The sequence below is a fragment of the Varroa destructor genome, unplaced genomic scaffold, assembly GCF_002443255.2.
Source record: "Varroa destructor unplaced genomic scaffold, Vdes_3.0 BEIS01000007.1, whole genome shotgun sequence".
Lineage (NCBI taxonomy): Eukaryota > Metazoa > Arthropoda > Arachnida > Mesostigmata > Varroidae > Varroa > Varroa destructor.
In genome coordinates this window covers 15,399,633-15,417,535 of record NW_019211460.1, presented here as the reverse complement: position 1 = coordinate 15,417,535, position 17,903 = coordinate 15,399,633, and the positions used below count along the sequence as shown (strand labels likewise).

The 17,903-nt window shown below is 43.3% G+C and overlaps 1 protein-coding gene and 1 long non-coding RNA gene across 8 annotated transcripts in view; one reads left to right on the top strand and one right to left on the bottom strand.

Annotated features, from left to right (window-relative positions):
* LOC111254109 (electroneutral sodium bicarbonate exchanger 1-like) overlaps positions 1-17,903 on the top strand; it is a 149,689-nt gene that overhangs the window by 17,142 nt on the left and 114,644 nt on the right. For 2 of the 7 annotated variants that reach the window (XM_086975150.1, XM_086975136.1), the window contains exon 1: positions 11,989-13,110. The exons of 2 other annotated variants lie outside the window; for them this stretch is intronic. In XM_086975150.1, coding sequence (XP_086831276.1) covers positions 13,034-13,110 — 77 coding nt within the window. In that variant the 5' untranslated portion in view covers positions 11,989-13,033. 3 more of the 7 variants (XM_086975138.1, XM_086975148.1, XM_086975145.1) reach the window with 3 other exon arrangements.
* On the bottom strand, positions 8,713-10,375 carry LOC147754367 (uncharacterized). Its single transcript, XR_015317316.1, has 2 exons — positions 10,237-10,375; positions 8,713-10,034 (listed from the first exon to the last, which is right to left on the bottom strand). It is a non-coding gene; the product is annotated as an uncharacterized LOC147754367 (long non-coding RNA).

Here is a 17,903-nt window from a genome sequence, read left to right as displayed (position 1 = left end):
ATGAACTCAGTAAAAGGCGATAGTACGATATAATGTGTTCATGTAACACATTTGAATGGCGGGATCACGACGACAAGTGGATCTTCAAGTAATTTAACAGAGTAAGCCCTTTAAGGTAGCTTATCCATATTACTATCAACCCTACTACCGTTCGATGATAAAACGTGCCATTGGCCCAAATGTGCCTTTAGGACTCCTCAGGGGTTCTGTCGCTTCTTATGCATAATCATTCAATTAGTAGATGAACATGTGCGCGGGACGAGAGAGCAGGTGATAACGGCTTAAAACAAAAAATTGGCTCCGACCGAATTACGTTTGCTCGGACCGAAAGCTTGCTTACATGATTGTCTTAATAATTGGGGCACAGCCCATCGGCATTTCCGCCGTTTGTACAGTTTTGTCTGCGTGTTTATCCGAGCGATCTGAGACGACGCAGTACCTCTGTTGGACCCGGGCTACTCTGTTGGAGTATTAAGCAAATAATTGTTTCCATAGCAAACGTTTTCTAAGTATACCCGCTTACAGGGCACAGACTGTTATTATTGCTAACATATTATCTAATCTTTTTATGATACAGCAAACGGAATTAGGCCAATACAAATGACCAATAGGAAAATGACCTTCGATGATTTATTGAAAGATTCCCAAAACACGAAACTAACTTATCTCTATAGGTAGATATCCGAATGCAGTTTGTTTATAACCCATAGTGACTGAAATCTTGTCAAGTTGTCATATACGCTTTTCGTAGTGAAAATCGTCTCAGCTGATCTATGTGATCCCAAATTCGTTTACTTAGATTAATTACCGCTAGATATCAAACAGAATCAAGGAACAGCTATCTTCGTTAGTGTTCCATGATATGTAATTAACACATTACTCATGTAATCAATTAATAAATGTATAGATTTGAACATTTACGTACCTTTGCTTCAGGTAAGCGTGCATCATGATGAACATCGTCTTATTTCTGAGATATTTTTGCAGACAGGAGTAGCATGAGGGGTATTAGTATGAGAAGAGTAATATGAGTAAATATTGAACTTGATAAGTTAAATCGACATCGCCTTCGAGGAAGTTAATAAAGATCATATATGCATACATTGAAGTTAGTTTTCTAAGCTTCTAAAAGGAGTATTGAATTGAATCTGGGGAACGCTAACGGTAAGACGTCAAATAGGGCAAAATGCACACACGCACTGTCTGCGCGTGGCTATTTGTGTGTTTTTGCCTCTATGTCTATAAATACAGTATTTACATGCTATTTACGAATATATTAAGCATTTCCAGCCAAGGGTAATTGGCTTATTTTTCTGACAGAGGTCAACCATAAACAGATTTACGCTATAGCCAGGGGCGGCGGTCCTCTTTTTGTGTCTTAGTTTCGCGTTAATAGCGAACGCTGTTTGTATTAGTTGAAACGACGCTAACTTCGCCAGATCTTCCATTACGAACATCGCCACGAATGCGAGCAGGCGAAGCGGCTCATCATCGTCTCAGACTGAATATCCCCTTAATTGTTTATCGTATTCACAAACACGAGAATCAAAGAAGGAATAAACTTTATGACAGGCTTGCCTTACAGTGGCTCTCTTTACGGTAGCACGGCCGTTTTTTTACTAAGAGAGATGCTGCCGGTCGCGATCTCAGATGTCTGTTGAATCCACTTGGACTGACTTCAAAGTGCACTGGTGCCTGAGATTTCACACTTGCTGCACCTTTGCTAAAGACAGCTCCAACACGTGTGCAAATAAGGATATCTTCAAATACTCTCTTCGTCGCTGATCCATCACATGCCGAAAATGTCAACGTTGGATATGGACGACGCACGACGGTGAATCCGAACAGCAGTCGTTCGCGAGTTCTGGCAGCGTTGTGGTTTCACCTTCGAGAGAAAAGGTAGCTTCGTCACAGTGGCTAGCAGACGATGAGGGTTGTGGGCAAAAAGCTGAACATGAATTCTGGTCTCAATTCGCGGCGATCATGAATTTCCTACCTATGACATAATGGTGACTACTTAACAAGTCAACAACCATGTAGGTTTCTAACAAGCAATGCGGGAAAGACAATATTTGCGTACCGGTATATCAATTTTCTGCCCGGCCTATTAAAGCCTGGCACAGGGAACCGCATTACCAAAAAAGAAACAATTGGCGTGACCAGTCAATGACCCTACCCAACGGATTTTCAGTTTAGGCTACTATAGGCCGTTCGATGTGTCGTCGTCGTTGTCATTATATTAATTTTCAGTATTTAATTCCCGTCCACTCTAAACTCGAATGCACGGCCACCAACGATCCAACCCAGAACCTGTACCGTCTCAAATAATCCGGCTACGTAATCCAGAAACATACGAGTCGCGCCCAAACGGCGTTTCATCGCTAGCATCGTTTATATCTGTTAGTCAACCCGACCCACCGTCATGGCATTACGACTAGCTGTCGTTTTTATGATGACCGCGACCCGCTTTGACACTGGCTGATAAGCATAGATCTATCTGATGGACACAGCTCTGAATCAACAGCCATCGATACTATCCATAGTGATAACGATGACTGACAGACAATCAGGTTGACCAGGTCCGTATGTGAGGTCGGCGTTTCGCTTTACCGTACCTTTGTGCTGTACAGGTTAATTGACATCTACTTATACATGTAATAGTATAGCGTTTTTTTAGTCGTATCTACGTACATTTACAAATACATTGTAACGGGATCAAGTGGTGTATATTGTACCACTGGCTCGTCGCTTACCTAGCCACTCAAAATCGACACTGTAGTCCTTGTGTACCGCATTGTATATACATAGCCGTTTCTACCTGTATCTAACTAAGCACAGATGTTCGTTCGATTTGTACGTGTTTCTGCTTAGGTTGACATAGTTCATCATGTTTTTGTGCCTATTCAAATGGGCTACCGCTACTGCTACTGTTATTTTGAGTAATATCAATCTGTCCTGATATATATATATATATACACATAGCTGGATAACCGCGGCCTAGATGCCTGTATGTTATCGCCTAACATGCCGTACGAGTGGCAATGATCAGCAGAATTGATATCTGGCGTCAGATGTTCGTACGCGCAATTGATTACGGTAGCTAAATCGACGTCGGCCATTCGTTGTCGGATAGTGACTACTCTGGTCGGTATTGTTATTATTTCTCTTAAGGTTGTAATTTGTACTGCGGCTGTTTGTCAGTTGCCCCACATGAGAGATGGAAAGCAAAGACGAGGAAGAAGCATGAATTCCGCCAGACGCCGTAGCGGTGTCAGCAGTATCTTCTGGTAGCAGGCAGCCAATGATGGTGGCGCTGCGTTTAACGTCAAGGTGAGGGTGGCCGCACAAAAACAGCGTCGTCACATCGAATTGAACCGTCATCCAGTCAACTTGTAAGTTAGTGGACTAGTGCCTATTCGCTAACTGCAGCACATGAATAGTACTGGTAATATCCAATAGTGTTTGATACCGTCGCGTATGCCAGAGTGTCCGCATCGAAACTTTCCTAAATCGCACATCCCTTCTGCGTCTGTGTACGGGTGGGGAGAGCGATTCTGAGCAGCGACTATCGGGTACAATGTGAGCACTTTTAGCCTCTTCGGCGGGCAAGTTGCTATACGCCCTAGCGATTTATGATAGACCACACATACGCTCTTCCTTCCGGGCGCCTGCGACGGTTAGGTAATCGTATACCAGGAGCACAACTCATCCCAGACGAGTCAGCACTACCACTATGATTGGTAGCGATAATGTTTAGCATCAGCAGCCCCGAAGCAGAGCCTTCATTGTAGCCGTTATCCTTGCCTGACTGCTACGGCAGCTGTCGCCAGCAAATAGTATCAAGGAGCAACAATGCCTGTCCAATCGGCTCGCAGCTAACTTGTGGCCAATGGCAAGGAGTCTAACAGGCGCTCTGGAGGCGTCCGGTATTCGACGGATCGCGCAAATTCACGAGGACAACAACGAGTGGCGATCATGACGCAGCGGCCGTCGCTAGCGCACTCGTTTTTGTTGCCACCACCACGATCGTCACCACGGCTGATTTCGAACTATCGACAAGTCGCTACTGTTCGGACATCGATGGGCAGTGATCCTGATGCCACGTCCTAGTCGATTGAGCCTGTCGGGGTGCTGATGCTTGAACTGCCAGCTCTGGTGGCGACGGCTGTGCAAATTTGCGGATAGTCTTATTATGACAACATTCGTAGTAACCAAAGTAGTAATCATACACATAGTCAGATCGTCAAAGCGGATAGCTTAGCGCTCAAAGCAGCAGCAGTCTCCTTTGCACAGCTATTGAGCCGTTTCTGCCGCAGTGCCTCAAGCGACTTCAACAGCGAAAACGAGAATAACCACTGCTATTATGAAGGAAAGATATAAATACACATATACATAAGCATAGATAGTTACTGGCCACGTACAGCTTTCAAATTATTTCCGCTCGCTGTCGCAAATACGGCATCAAGGCGCGCTTATCTAGAGAGCTCCTCACTCCAGCCGCGTCCCGGGAGACCATGAGCGTGTAAGACGGCGTGCGGCGCCCATCGTTTATTTGGGAACAACAAATCGTGCGGATGCCGGCCGGTCGGCAGGCCGGTTGACTGATCGGTTAGATGGTGGTGCACTGCAAACATACTTGCAGCAATAACAGAAACAGCATCAGCAACTATAAGGAAGTGTCGGTCGCATAAATATTTATTATGCAGATGTAATTAGTGAGTGCCTATTAGGGCTTTCGTTACCGTCCTGTAAAAGTGCAAAAGTGAAAAGGGCTGACCCAATCCGACAAACGAAAAAAGCCATTTCTGGTCAGCATTTTATTATTTCGGTACACCTAAAAGTGTACGAAATTAGCTACCTCCTCGAAAACACTACAAACGGTACCCGAAGGAAGATACATTGATACACCCTTTTGTTAGACCCGCCAATTCAATCGTCGGTGTGTGCCTTACCTAAAGACAGAGAAGGAACAAACGATACTGTAGATTATGAACGGACGATTGTCTGATTGTCTGCCTGAAAAAAGGTATACCCTCATTGCGATAGTCATTTGAATGCAGTAGCTGACCAAGTTCGGTGTAATTTCGGCATCTTCGAAGATGCGATGAAGCGGTATTAGTCTTATAGAGGCTCACATTATGATTGATTGATTTAGTGACCAAGTTACAATACAGCCACACTTTTAATAATTACTTAAACAGCGACAACCGAAGCTATCATTGCAAGTCAGGTCAACTTCATAACGACGGGACCGCGGTGAGTTGAGATCGCTCTTAAGCTCTTAAGACCGCCTACGATACGCTAGTCGGCTTACGTGACGATCGTAATCAGCAAACTTCTCGAGCTTCTCTGCGAAACTCCTCCACAGCTTTAAAGTAGTCTTTCTGTAAGAACAAAAAATGCTTTTGTTCTAAGGGATTTAGAGGATCCAGTAAGCTTCTAAGAACATGCTGTACCGGAATATCTGTTTTTGCTGAACAGGCCAGAGTACGTGTTTGTTCTTGAGAGAAGTGTGAAAAAGAAGATCGCTTCTTAAGTTCTGGCTTGTTGTGTTCATTTGACTATGTCGCACTGGAAATTTAAAAAAAACGTCGACACCAAATCCACGATTTTCGTGATGTAACTGTGATTGTGGAGCTTTAAGCACAATCAAAAAGAAAGGATAGAATCGGAAAGTCTATTGACATGCGTGTGTGCACGTTTAAAAATAACCTAAAGCCGGTTCAAGTGATCTCCTGTGATTTGTGACTGAGAGCTAGTTGTGCAGGTCCAGAATCACAGTTCATGAGTCTTCATTAACAGAGCGAAAGTACTTGTGCGCGTATCGGAATTGGCTGACCATTACCAAGCGGAACGCCGGGCAGCACCGCTTGTGCCTAGTCAATCGTTGCCCCTGAAGAGAACGTCCTTGAGCCACGCTGCAAAATCGACTAATCTTAAGTTATGGTAGGCTCCTGGCGGCAAATCAACCCCAAGCGTCGCCCGTAAGTTTTCCCTCAATCCCTACATAACAACGTTATAACGGCATGTCCTTCAAATTAAGGAATCGTCTTCACTTTTGTGATGAAACGCTCATAATATTTTCTAACGTCTGCCGTGAATGTATACTAATGTTAAAGTCCCTCATTACTGCTACACGGACGGAATTTAGCGTTGACAACGCTATCTGTGAAACGCCACAAACGTTATATACGCGTTTTTAAATATTTCATTGAAATGACTGTTGTATGTGTGTCTCATGGGGCAGAATGCCGCTATCGCCCACCAGCGACGCTGCTTCCGTTTCAAACAGAAGCAGTTTAGAAAGTTTACCGCCGTGTTTTATATCTATCTAACAACGTTATATTACAAATATTAAGTAAGTAATGAAGCTGAAGTAAACATATATATATCTTTTTTTATAGCTTAAACATTATATATATATATATATATATATATATATATATGCAAACAAGGATCTACAACATGCTGGTAATACGTGCTAGTATCGAAAGTGTACACCGCATATATTGGTATATTATGATTCAGAAATTACAGAAAAACAATCCACTCGTTGGGATTTGGTTAGAAAGGTTGATTTATATCAGTGTTCTGAATTGAAGATTCCCACTGAGTCCGAGTCAAAGAAATATTGACAAAAAGCGACATCTGCCTGAGCGAGGAGGATGAAGTCATAAAAGTGAGTAACTATTAACAGTCACACGTTGATATTTTGATTATTATTATTGCTATAGGTGTATGGGCCATTTGGCAAAGACGGCGTTTTGCCACTGCGTAGGTAGGTCATTGCGTGTTCGTTTTTGAATTATTTAACTGTATTTTCTGAAAAAAAATCGAGGCAAAAGACAACCGATAGTAGCGCCAAAAATAGTCGAGTCATCGCTTTCGTCGGGTTAGGTCCGCTATGTCGTGTTTGTTTCCACATCATTTAATAAGATAACGAGAGAATACTCGAGCAATCTAGATCCAGTTACGCTGTCTTGTCATTTATCAATATGCACAACTTTTGAGAGCCGGTAATTGATCGAGCTACGTACGTATAATGTCTATGAGACTAACTCGTAGAATAACAAAAAACAAAGTAACGAGGGGTTAGACTGTAGAAGTGCACACTCAGATAGCATGCATGAAAATATCCTATTGCGCATTTGGTTACTAAGTGGATTTTCTGACGAAGAGCAGGGTCTCCCCACAAGGGCCTGTTTTATTTGTTCTTACAACAGACCTTTGACGTTGCTGGCTACTGCAGCAAGGCGCTGTACTACGCGATCCGTAAGTAGCAGCTATTGTGAAAATTTTTGGTTCTTTAAATCGAAAACTAAGACGAAACAGACTAGTAGTATTGCTTTTACAATAACCTGGCGATTGCCCCATTATAATAAGGGGGCGCTCATGATGTCGTTAAAAAAATGTGCTTAAATACTTTATATATATAATGTTTCTATAGATATGTATATATACAATTGTTCACGGCTAGGTATTTAGTGCCGTGTGCTTGTTTCGGATGTATGTTTGCCCGTGGGTAGCTAAAATATATGCCATTTTCGTAGTTACTGATAACTTTTAATTGATTTTTATACAAATTAATGGCAGTACTGCCGAACTATCAAATTATTCCTCTCTGTTCGTCTGATTCCGTCCACTGAATTACGGGCGAAGAGGAAATGATTGAACTTTGTCAACTCTTGAGGGGGGGAGAACAGCTAACTGTTGTGGCGGATGGTGGCGCCGCTTGTCAAAAGAACGGTTTTGTGACAAACAAATGATCATCTTCAAATAAAAGGTCGGCCTAAACCTACAGGTCTACCATAAGACATCTTACTGTCTATGCTAAACGTTCTGAAGCCTTCCATTGACCCATTCCTGTAAAGCTACTTGCGTCCCTGCTTACGCATTTCCGGTAGAGACAGGTTTTCGATAAACCACGAGTTTGATAAAAACATAGATCATAGACTACGGTTATTACACAACGCCACTGCTTGGAGGGCAAAGCTGCCCTTCCTCCAATAGGCGCTGGTCCATACATGTCTATAGTATATGTTGCAATAAAGCTTAGTTGTATCATCCTCGAAAATCGGGAGTGATCTTGGCTATGGAAAGGTTTGCAATCGCGGTCATTCTATTGCGGAACTATAGTAAACAGGGTAATGGCGTAGCTGGTCAAGTTTGCCTCCTCTCAGAATGACGATACAGGTATGTTGTGTTTACTTTATTCCTTCGATTTTTCCAATTCGGCGATAGACAGAAACGTGGCCTTAGCTTAGCAAGTTCTATCGATAGAGAGTTAGGAGGACGTCCAGGACATTTCGAGGTGGACAAGCACAGTTATTAGTGAAACTAATACAATTGAACGATATCTTAAATGGTGTAAAAACAAAAAGAAAACATGTCTTGAGATCGGTTTTAGATGCTATGCGATAATTGCTTGTAAAAAAATAATATCATGTACTTAATTTACGGCAAGATAATTACGGTTTTTGGTAGAGGTTTGAATCGCGAAATGACTCAGATTTACTAATAATCCTTTGCCTCAGTCAACTGCAATGGATCGCCTTTAAATATGATTTGTGCAAGCTCTCATGTACAAATAAAGCTTATCAAATATCTACACACTGTCAGAACTCTTTTCTTATATTTGAAAATGGTATATGCTTATTTTATTGCCAGACACCTGCTAGCTCAATCGATGACCATGTAGAAAAGATACAAAAGTAACGAGGAGATACTGGCGCTGTCTATAATTAGAGATTTTATTATTTGTCAAGCACAGTAGTAGGATCTTACCCTGTCGAACATGCCCACACGACGAGTTTTACCGCATTTCATTATGGGTCATATGAATTCATGCCTCTTATGTCGTTAAACCTATAAAACAGCTCGGTCTGTACATGTGAAGCTGGGATATAGACAAATACCTAACGGTTATAAACTATACGCTCTCTACAGGCGCCAACAATATCCGTAAATATATAGACGGTTAAAAAATAATAGTGTTTGAAACAAACCCAATTGCTTTGTGGTAAGCTTCCGACTGGCTATCATCTGTGAGCTAGCTTCAGGATTTTTCTTCCATGTAGAAATTTTGCGCTGTTTAAAGGTCCCTGTGTGTGGCTTTTCGGTTTTCGATTTACCGGTATGCAAATACGAAGATTAAAAGCGTTAGCAAAACGCCTGTTTTACAGTTATTTTTTTTGCGAACGCCGCAACAGGTGTTACATAGGTAAAACGTCAACACTCTATTATAGTGTTGGCATTTCAATTCCTTAGAATTTGTACGTTTTAGACAATTTTTTTTAAAATGCACATACTTTTTTTTATGTAATAATAATTGGAATATAATAGCGAAAATCTGAAATCGTTCTCCAATTCGTTTACATGTATAATAGACAAGTGATTTATGTAAAATCTATCGATGTTCATGTCAGGTTGTCGGAAGCTGTTGAAACTAAATAACTGTTTACGTTTATAGCACAGTACAGCAGTAGTTTCGTACATATTAGACAAATGGTTCTAGCATTTCGACAATTTGTGAGTTGCGTTAATAAGGCTCAGTTTGTTACCGATGGCCTATAGACGGCATGCTATATAACATACCGTCTTCTTTACACTAGCTCATATAAAATATGGACTCAAATAAAGTCAACATCCAGTTCTCTTCCTGTCTGGCCAGGCTGAAGATGAAGCACGGCGGTGAGGTCATGCGTTATCGATTGCCGCCCCATACATTTATGAAGCTCTTCAGAAATTTCAACTAGCTGTTAATATCCCTTATATGCAATATAAATAAAAAAAACGCTCCTAGCATCAATTCCCGTGTGAGAATCAGCTTGAGCCCGAACTTTACTTGGAAATGTTATCACGGTCGTTTTCTCTGTCGTTCGACATTATTCTCTCGCTCATATCTACGATGTGATGACGGGCTGATTTTTGCTGACAGCTTTCAATCACCCCGTTTCCAGCCTGGAAAGAGTTTTTTTTTTGCTACAAACCTTATTGCCCGGTGTTAGTTGGTCTATTGGATATTGGACGTTCATCTGTAAACACAGTAGCACTTTGGTACTCATACACAGCCAAATATTTGAGATAAATTTTCTACTTCTAATTTGTAATATTATATTTTTAACCAGCGGCGCCTAGTATTAAAACGGCTAGCTTGTCAAACAGTTCCGGACAAGCTAACAGATTAAAAGGATCAGAAAATCAAAATTGTTTGCTTTGCTAGTCAGCCCAACTAACCTGAAAGCAGCTACCAGTAGAAAAGCCCAACAATTTTCGACAGACATTACAATGGAAAACTTTAACCACCAACTATCAATAAATAAATTACGCCAATCACCTAAACGCACACAAAGTCACAACGCAGCTCGTACGACCCATAAAAAATCAATTTTGTCCAAGGATATCGGTCTTCGCACTGTGTATCCGGTCGACTACTCAATAGGTAGTGTTATTCCATTCTGTGATCTTACAAGCATCGTCCACTCTTATTAGTGTACGCCACAATCTACCAAATCGCGCTGCTAATGATAACCGCAGGTGAAGGGGCAATCAATCTCATTGTATTGAATACTGCGTTTTCCGAAGTAAGGGGTTATCCCGAAGATCCTCAGCGAATTTACGAGACCGAACAAGAAACGGTCTTCCTAACCGCATAAACTGATGTCTTTTTTGTGTTTTGTATATTATTGATACATGACATGTACGAAGTGCGAGCCTTATAGCATCTCACGTGTCACCAGGTTCAGTAGGTGAACGCGTCGTCATCTTCGTAGAAGATGGCCAAAGCCGAACTTTTAGGTGAGGTGGGGGAGAGGATGCGCGTAGAGCGTTATGCTTAATTGCATGAACTCGGCCTAACCTACTTCACATGTTCCTATCTTTCCTGTGCATTGTTGAATTTCGGATCTGCTGTGAGCGGCGCACACGGCAACCACGTGCTCATGCGGACGTAGCGCGCTACTTATAATGATGTTGCCCCCAAGCAATCGTAAAGGAATGGCAATCAGGATCACGATAAGCTAGATTTGGTATCCGGCTCGTCAATAATACGTCAATGATTATACATCATGCACTGAACCGTCTCATAGTCACCACGTTTACCGATACTGTTGTCACTCAAAGCGGCCACGTCTGGAGTTGTGAGCGTCAAGAACGACAATGATAAAAACGAAGTTTGCGATCACAACGTTTTTTAGAAATAATTAGGGTAAGCGCCGTACGGCCGGACAGTTGCTAGTGCGTTGTCCCGTTAACAGAGGCCGTCCCGTGTGAAGGGGTAATCATTGGCTGCTTAACAGGCCATCACTAGTTCACTCACGGACAGCAGAACTTCTTTGAGCGGTTCTGTCGACATATTGCGCTGCCTTTATTCTGACTGCAGCTACTACTCCCTACGTAGTCGCCACTGAATCGAATTGAACTGGAAGCTGATTCGAAGAAAGTCGAATAGTCGCATCTCCTTCATCCGCTCATCAATGCAGCTGATCCTATGCGGCCAACATTTGCCGCTCCGTCGCGGCGCTTCTCGCTGTTTGAGTTACATATCGGATACACTTTTGTGCTTCTCTTATCATCTCCTGATTCGTCGTCTCCGGCGTTCCACCGTTTCGTGTTCCAGCGCAACAATACACGACATCATGCCGTCAAGTCGGGTCGGGGTGGGCGCGCCATCTGGTGGAGCGAGCCATAGACCGACCGCAGACCTCTTTCGTCGGTGGCCGGGTGGCCGGCGACTGCCTTTCGGCCGGTCATGCGCTGCTCGATGCTTTTACTACTGCCACCTCCTACTACTGATGCTGCCATTGCCGCATGTTGATCTGTTCTATGGAGGCCGTTGTGCTGCCACAAGGCAATCCCAGTCAGCAGCAGCAGGAACGGAGGCATGGGCAGCAGCCGCTGGTGGCGCCAACTCGATCATGAGGGCCTGGTAGAGCAGACAAGTCAACGGACAGCTCGCGAGTGTACAACAAAGAAGCTGTAGCTGTCGCAGCCATTGCCGCCGGCGCTAAGTAAGCAGAAGACACCGAGCTGCGGGGAGTGGATCCTTTTTCCGTCCATGTGCTTGCGGCGTAGACGGCTGGTAGACTTCCTGCTGCTGCTGCTGCTGCTGCTGCAGCGGCAGCGGCCGCCGCTGCTGCTGCTGCTACAGCCGATGGTGGCGCACCTATATTGATGCTGATTTCTCTTTGGCTGGAGGCATTGCCACCGTAGAGTCCTGTGTAGCCGGTCTTTGGCCGCGTGGTGCTCGTTCGTGGGCTCGTAGTCTTAGTGCCTTTACAGAACGGAGAAGTTCCGTCAATTGCTTCGACTGCTGCTTCTATTAGTGCTCACTACGGCAAAGCAGCTTCTGGAGCGGCGGTCTTTGATCGCTGCTATGAAAAGCTTGTTACGAAAGTGGCATTATCTTCAAGTTGAATTGAAACAAGTTGTGGAAACACGTAAGACGAACGTGGAGCAGCTGAGACACCTGAGACTAATATATTAACGGGAAAACAAGAGTTATGCCAGTTCTGAGTGCGACGTAAGACGCAGGAAAGCCACGAAGGACAAGGCCGTGCTGCTACATTACTGTTTGTTGTGAGGTGATAATCAAAGAGGGATAGTCAAATCGTATGCACTTAATAAACGTGAAACTGTGACCTGTTAAGATAGGAAATTTTCGTAACTCAAGTGATCGTGTTTACAGTCGGTATATCGGATAATGCAGTAAAAACGAGCGTATGTTGTCACTTACTGCAACGGTGTGAGAGGTAGATTTTTAACTGAAAGTACGCAACTTAAAAGTTCCTGTGGATCAAGACGCTAGCAGTTATTTAGCGTGTGATCTGCGCACGACAAAAAAGTGGATCGTGTTTCTCAGCGAATGACTAATTTCTGCAGTGTGACATTAGCGGTGTACTCAATCATTGTCTGCACTTGGAACGTTAGAATACTATTACGGATGCGCGTATGAACGTACCTCTCTGTGTGTCCTTATCCTCTTCTAGAGAAGGGCTGTTAGTCATTAGCTAGATTAAACTTCACCAGTTCAGTAATGGACGAGGACTCCAAAGAACCACTGCTTCAGCGAAATGGATCTTCGAACATCCAGCGGGCGAAGAGAACGCCCTTGTGAGTAATAATCGTCATTAGACCTACTAATTAGTATTTCGAACGGTGGGGCAATATCCAAGGAATGTCATCAAATCGAACAGAAAATAATTAAATCGAATAACAGTGAAAACAACTAGAAACATAAACACTGTGTGAACATTAAGTGGCGATGAGTTTCGAGAACTGAACGTTTGTCACTTCATTTACTCATCTGCGGACGGTCATGTCACAGGAGACTGTTGTCTGATCACAGCAATAACTACGTTACGGCTAAACGTGGATCTTCTGGAATTTCTCCGATCACAGATAATCGACTTCAGTAATCGCTACTACATGACTACTAACTAGATATTTCTACTGAACATGTTCAGATACGTGAGAGGCGACGATAGTCAAAGAGTACTGGTGCTAGCCTTCAAAGGCAACGGGGGGCAATTAAGTTCTTGTTCTCGCAAAACCGGTACTGTCGCAGATGCGTCAACATCTGTCAATAAGTAACCTTTAGACAGCTTATAAAAATCACTATATCTTAACTCAATTCAGGTTATATGAATCAACATGAGGCTGTAATCGCCATGCGGCTAGTGGTTAGTGTCCCTTTGGGCTGTTGGTGGCCTACTGTCGACTGTCCACCAACCTGAACCGGTTGCCCGATTCGCTTCGGTAGTCTAGGGGGCGAGGCACTGTTCACTTTTCCGCCATATGCTGCTTGAGAATCTCCACCAATATCTTATGTACTAATGTTACAAACATATCTAAAATGTACATTTTTTAACACGACCCCATGCTAATCTACGTAGTTCATATCTTCATGGCTATAGGGCAGGCCATATGGGGTGCTCCAGCATGCTGCGAGATGGTTGTCGTGTCTTATGCGTGCTTTTCTCTGCGTGGAAAGATCTACCTCAAACGTTGTGCTGGACCATGTCCTAACCGTAACGGTCCTAACCGGAGTTATCAGTGTGTTGTTGTGACTGACACCATGCTGCGGGTACTAATGATACCGTTGATAATATTATAATGCTGATGTCCGTATTCGGAATTTGTTTGTTCGACTATGGCAAACTTGTCGACAACATTTCTTCGATAATCACACCCCGCTCCATTGACGAAAGCCCCTTGATTTGTCATTATCACCGTAATGTAATATTATTTAGCTGTGTCAGTGCTTTGCAAACAAGCTAAATCTCACCGATGAACTGCTTTGCTTCTATGTGTGAGCTACGGCATAGTCTTTTGCTATAGTCCGATCCCGGATAGTACGAACGTTCATTATTTGTGGTCGTTAGCCCACCTCTGGATGTTTCTGTTACCGTCGGTGTCATCTTTGGCGTGGCCTTCACTGCCTCCTTAGCTTCGGATCTCGATCATGATAGACTTGATTCGAGTTGGTCAGAGCCCCGCGGTATCAGCATTGCTTCCGTCAAAGCACCAGTAGTCACCTGCTTCTGATCGAACCGAAGGCTCTTTTGCCCTATGAGCCCAGTGGTCTGAATTGGCCTTTTCTAGCTTGCATGTAGCGACTGTAATACTGTGCTCGTCCCGTTTCTTAACGCTGAGCGGGCTAACTAGTATATCGTTATGGCTGTGTCTATGCGGGTAAACCTGTGTTTGTATGTTTCTGTATATACACGTGACTATGTTTATCTATCGGTAAGTGTTAGTGAAAATGGCTGGAGAAGTGGGGAAGGCAGTAAAAGCGGGTCAATTTTCCTATATAAGAGAAATTTGCTAATAAATCGAGAAATTAACAGCATCGTAAAACGATCAAATTGTAACGGTCGATTGAGACGAAGCTGCTGGAAGGATGCCAAGTCGGATTAGTAACTCTTACTGTAGTAAAGGGAAAGCCCCCCGCTTTGGATGAAAATCACTAACGTACTTACTGACAGATTAAACCGAAGAAGATAGATTAAGCGGGGTCACGCATTTGCAGATAGTGCGCCCTAAGGAACATAACAACGTTAGGATGTTTAAAATACGTTTCGTAGCGAGCGTTACACACTTCTTACTAATATCGGTTACCCGCTGTGGTGATAAATAGACGGGACGGTTTGTAGCAGCACCGTTAGCGGTATCTAAATGATTTTTCTACTTTATATATATATATATGTGTATCTGTATAATGTGACGGAGTAGCGTGTTGAGTAACCTATTCTCCAGATCACTTCCACTACCGTCAGATTTAGGACTACGATGCCGCTTTGCCGCCGCTATGATTGCCGCGTTGACAATATCGTTTCTTCCTCATATCGCTGAGTGGCAACTTGTTTTTCGCTTCGCTCACGCTGCCATACACAATAACTCGAGTATAGTTTTAGTGCTACCTCCTCCTGATGTAGGGTAAGATCGAGAAAAAAAGTGATAGGTAAAATCCACCAGAGGCATTAAGTTGCACTGACCGAGTGTTTTGTCCACCCGCTGATCCCTACGTCGCATAGGTAAAATACCTCGGTTCACTTCTGCTGTTGCTGCTGGCTCGACTTCCGCTGCGATACCAGGCGATGCCGGCCGACGTAATTGTCGGTCGTAGTTGGCATGGCGTGCTGCTACTACTAGCGCTGTAATGTCTGCTATGGCGAATGGCGTCCGTTGCTAGCAAAGAACAGACAAGCACAGATGATTCTGGAAACAGCCATATGTGGTCTGGCTCGTAGAGAAAGAAAATGAGTGAGAGTCAAGCGCGGATGCAAAAATAATTCAGAGAAACAAAAACACTCATGGGGCGGGGGGGGGGTGGGGGTCACAGCCGTTGAGCGCTCTAACAACGTACGTGTCGTAGCGCATTTAGGTGTTGTGCGATAAGAAGTAATAATAATTGTACTTGTAATAATGAAATCCAACACTAAAGAATCGCACCGAAGTTAAGACAGCATTGCACGGAGTAGCCTAACAGGTCCATAGACGTAAAGTGGTCCTGATAGATGTCTGAGCTTGACAAAACAACTATTAAAGGTGTATAATGATAAAAGAGAACACACGAAGAGATAAAAAGTAAGAGACTGAAATGAATGCACGTGCTGCCACCAGAAAGTTTGGGCAGGCGAACGTGCTTGGAACATGTAGTAGACCTAAACAGCTCAAGGTGGAAGCGGTCATAGGCCGGAAGGCACAAAAAAAATGTTGTCCGTAAAGCGGATTGCGGACCCTATCATAGCACATTCATATGCATGCAGTCTAATTGACCAAATGACAAGCAGTCATTGCATTGAAAAAATCTAAAAGATATATGAACACCATTGGTAGTACTTAGCAGAGCCAAGATATTCCTTAGGGCAGAGTGGCACGAAGGGATATTAGTGCAGAAAGGATTTGATTGTCGTTAACAACTTTTTTTATTTGTTTTTCATTTTACATTAACGAAAAACAAAAAACCTTTTGTGTGAGATGGTCAACAATTGGCTCGATAAATACAAATTAAGCACGCAACAATTAATTTCAGTATAATACTAATAATAACTGGAGTGCCTTTACTAAGCAAAACAATAAGTGTCCTGTTCTTTTTGGTGCAGCTCTAGCACCGTATTCTCTAGTTACCCATACTCACATAGAAGTCTGCCAAAGTCAGTGCCTTGGCTGTAACTAGGGCAAGCTTCATTCTACTAGTTTGCACGCTGAGTATAACCGCGTAGAAGAAACTAATTGTTCTGGGTCTGTGTACCTGTCTGCTTATTTCAGGACACCTGCTCGCAGTAATCGATCGCTGTAGTAAGAACAAGCAGAATCTGTCCACCAAAAAGTCTGCTTCTGCCATTTTTTACCGTCGATTGACTTTCCCCTATGCCTATACTGTGATAGGATATGAATATTATGATTGGTCATTGCTTGATTGCATGCCCACACACGCGCGCGACCTAAATAGTACCACGGTCCTCATCGAAAATCCTTTACATTAAAATAAGTGCCCACAAAGTAAATTTCCCCCTCGAATTATTCCACAGGATGTATTCTGGTACGGCTCCAGTTATCTAGCATTTGGCAAATAGAGTTAAACGACTGATCTTCATTTACCAACTCTGTCCATCTTATTCTCAAGCTTAAAGTACGCTCATATTAGAACGACTTTAATCTGGTAGAATAAAGTAAACGTTTCGTGGCACAGCGAGTCGAAAGTCTAGTCGAATTTTAATAGTTCAAAAAGAGGACACGACCATTTGTTTTCAGCAAAATTGTATTCAGCTGCTGTAATCGTCGTCGTAGTAGCCATACAAAGCTAGCAAAAACCAATACGAACAAACGGGCGGTGAGCCCCCCGAAACAAACATTGAGCTATTGCCGTTGCCACTGAGATAGATCTACGCGCAGCGGTGTTTGCTCCTGTTAAACGTTATCTGTTCCAGCGTTCAGCGGTTATCCGGCCGCGGAAAATAACCCTGATCAACGTTTGAACGAGATGGTTGATTTTTCAGCCGCTTACATACATTGTCAAATAAAAGCGGGCATTGACACGCGTACATGCATATAAAAGTTCGCAGCGTTACAGAGTAAACGAGACGAATCTTCGATTTACTATGGACGAAGCTGAAAGCTAGTTAGAGCGAACGCTTCATGAGTCGTTAATCAAATTGAATTCAATGGGTAGACTATGCTGGAAGCTGACAGAGAACGCACGAGCAAATGACCAATGTAAACAACATAGAAGGCTGCGGCAAAGGCTGAAGAGTGACTATGAGGCTATGAGTGTACGCTAACCCTAGTGAAACAAATTTTTCGAAAATCCGTGCTCTAGATAAAATTATTTTTGCATAACAAATGGTTGAACGTTTGTCAGGCGGAGCGTTCGTCGACTAAATTGCGCCAGCTTCAGATTT